At 29.2% G+C, this 1,207-nt stretch overlaps 1 protein-coding gene across 1 annotated transcript in view; it reads right to left on the bottom strand.

Annotated features, from left to right (window-relative positions):
- Positions 1-1,165: 1,165 nt before the first annotated feature.
- The window catches only part of ZNF804A (zinc finger protein 804A), a 234,246-nt gene continuing 234,204 nt past the window's right edge, over positions 1,166-1,207 (bottom strand). Inside the window, 1 exon segment of the mRNA XM_006921268.2 lies at positions 1,166-1,207. This exon segment is cut by the window's right edge and continues 10 nt beyond it. Within this exon segment, the coding sequence (XP_006921330.1) occupies positions 1,166-1,207 (42 nt within the window).

The following is a 1,207-nucleotide window of genomic DNA, read 5'->3' as shown; positions in this document are numbered from 1 at the left end:
TTTCTAATTGTTCCTGGTTGATTTAGAAATGTGATGCAAACATGACTACTAGAAAGATTTGCAGAAGGAAAATCTATTTGTTTATTCTCCTTCCCACTTCCAGATTCTCAATTAAGAACATATCTAGATACAGATAGTGTTTACGTCATTCTTCCCAAGATGTTATATAATGGATAGTAATTTATTAGTTAACCCTATTCCTTAATCCATGCCAACATTCTTATATATGTATATTTTTTGCAACAATAAAAAAATGAATATAATACATTTGAGAATTTTACCATACAAAAATGTTATAAGAACTTACATTGATTATTTGCCATTTCTTTTTTACTAGTAGTTTTACAGTTCCTGAAAGAATACTATGTACTTTGCATATTTTTGAGTTATCCACCCCTCCCCACAAATACTAACATTATTTTAACATGAATTTCTATGGTTTATTGTCTGAAGAGCCAATTGTTTAGGAAATATAGTAAACTTTGAGTACACGTCACTTTAGAACAAACAGAAAAATAAATGGTTATGATATACTTATTCTGAAAGATGGTATCATAGTTTAAGTACTGATAGAACTCCAAAGATATTTTGCAGGGCCTCTGAGGTTCAGAGATGCCAACGGATAGAAAAACAATATAAATCCAAAACCTGCTGTTGCTATAAATTCCCCAAACAATAAAACCAACTAAAAACGGGAGTTTGATTTACTTAAATATTTAACAAAAATTTATTGCAAGAGATATTTTTTCACTGAATTTACAGTTTCAAGGAACATGGTACAAAACATAGTGCCATCAGCTTTGTTTAAACATTAAATAGGTGCAAATACACAAAGATTAAAAAAAAACAAAGAGCATACTTTACAACATAAATTATAGTACTAGAAATATATCTTATGTACATTATACATACTTTTAAGACATTTTAATATACAGCATATATTGTATTGATTTTTAAACTATTCAGTGCCTTAATAACATTATATATCAGAAACTAAGAATTTATTTGCATCATTAGACTTACAGTAAATGATTTCATACCAAAGAAGCCATATTTTGGCTAGTTTCTTTCCACCATTTAAATAGGAAATTATTCACTTAGATGAGCATCTACGCATATAGCAATAGTTTTCACATGATGTTTTCTTCCCCTTTTATGGTGATGACTAAAAGAGGGGCTGTAGTGGGATGACAGTAGGATGTGGGGA

The sequence above is a fragment of the Pteropus alecto genome, unplaced genomic scaffold (genome assembly GCF_000325575.1).
Source record: "Pteropus alecto unplaced genomic scaffold, ASM32557v1 scaffold3, whole genome shotgun sequence".
NCBI lineage: Eukaryota > Metazoa > Chordata > Mammalia > Chiroptera > Pteropodidae > Pteropus > Pteropus alecto.
This window is presented reverse-complemented; position numbering and strand designations above follow the sequence as displayed.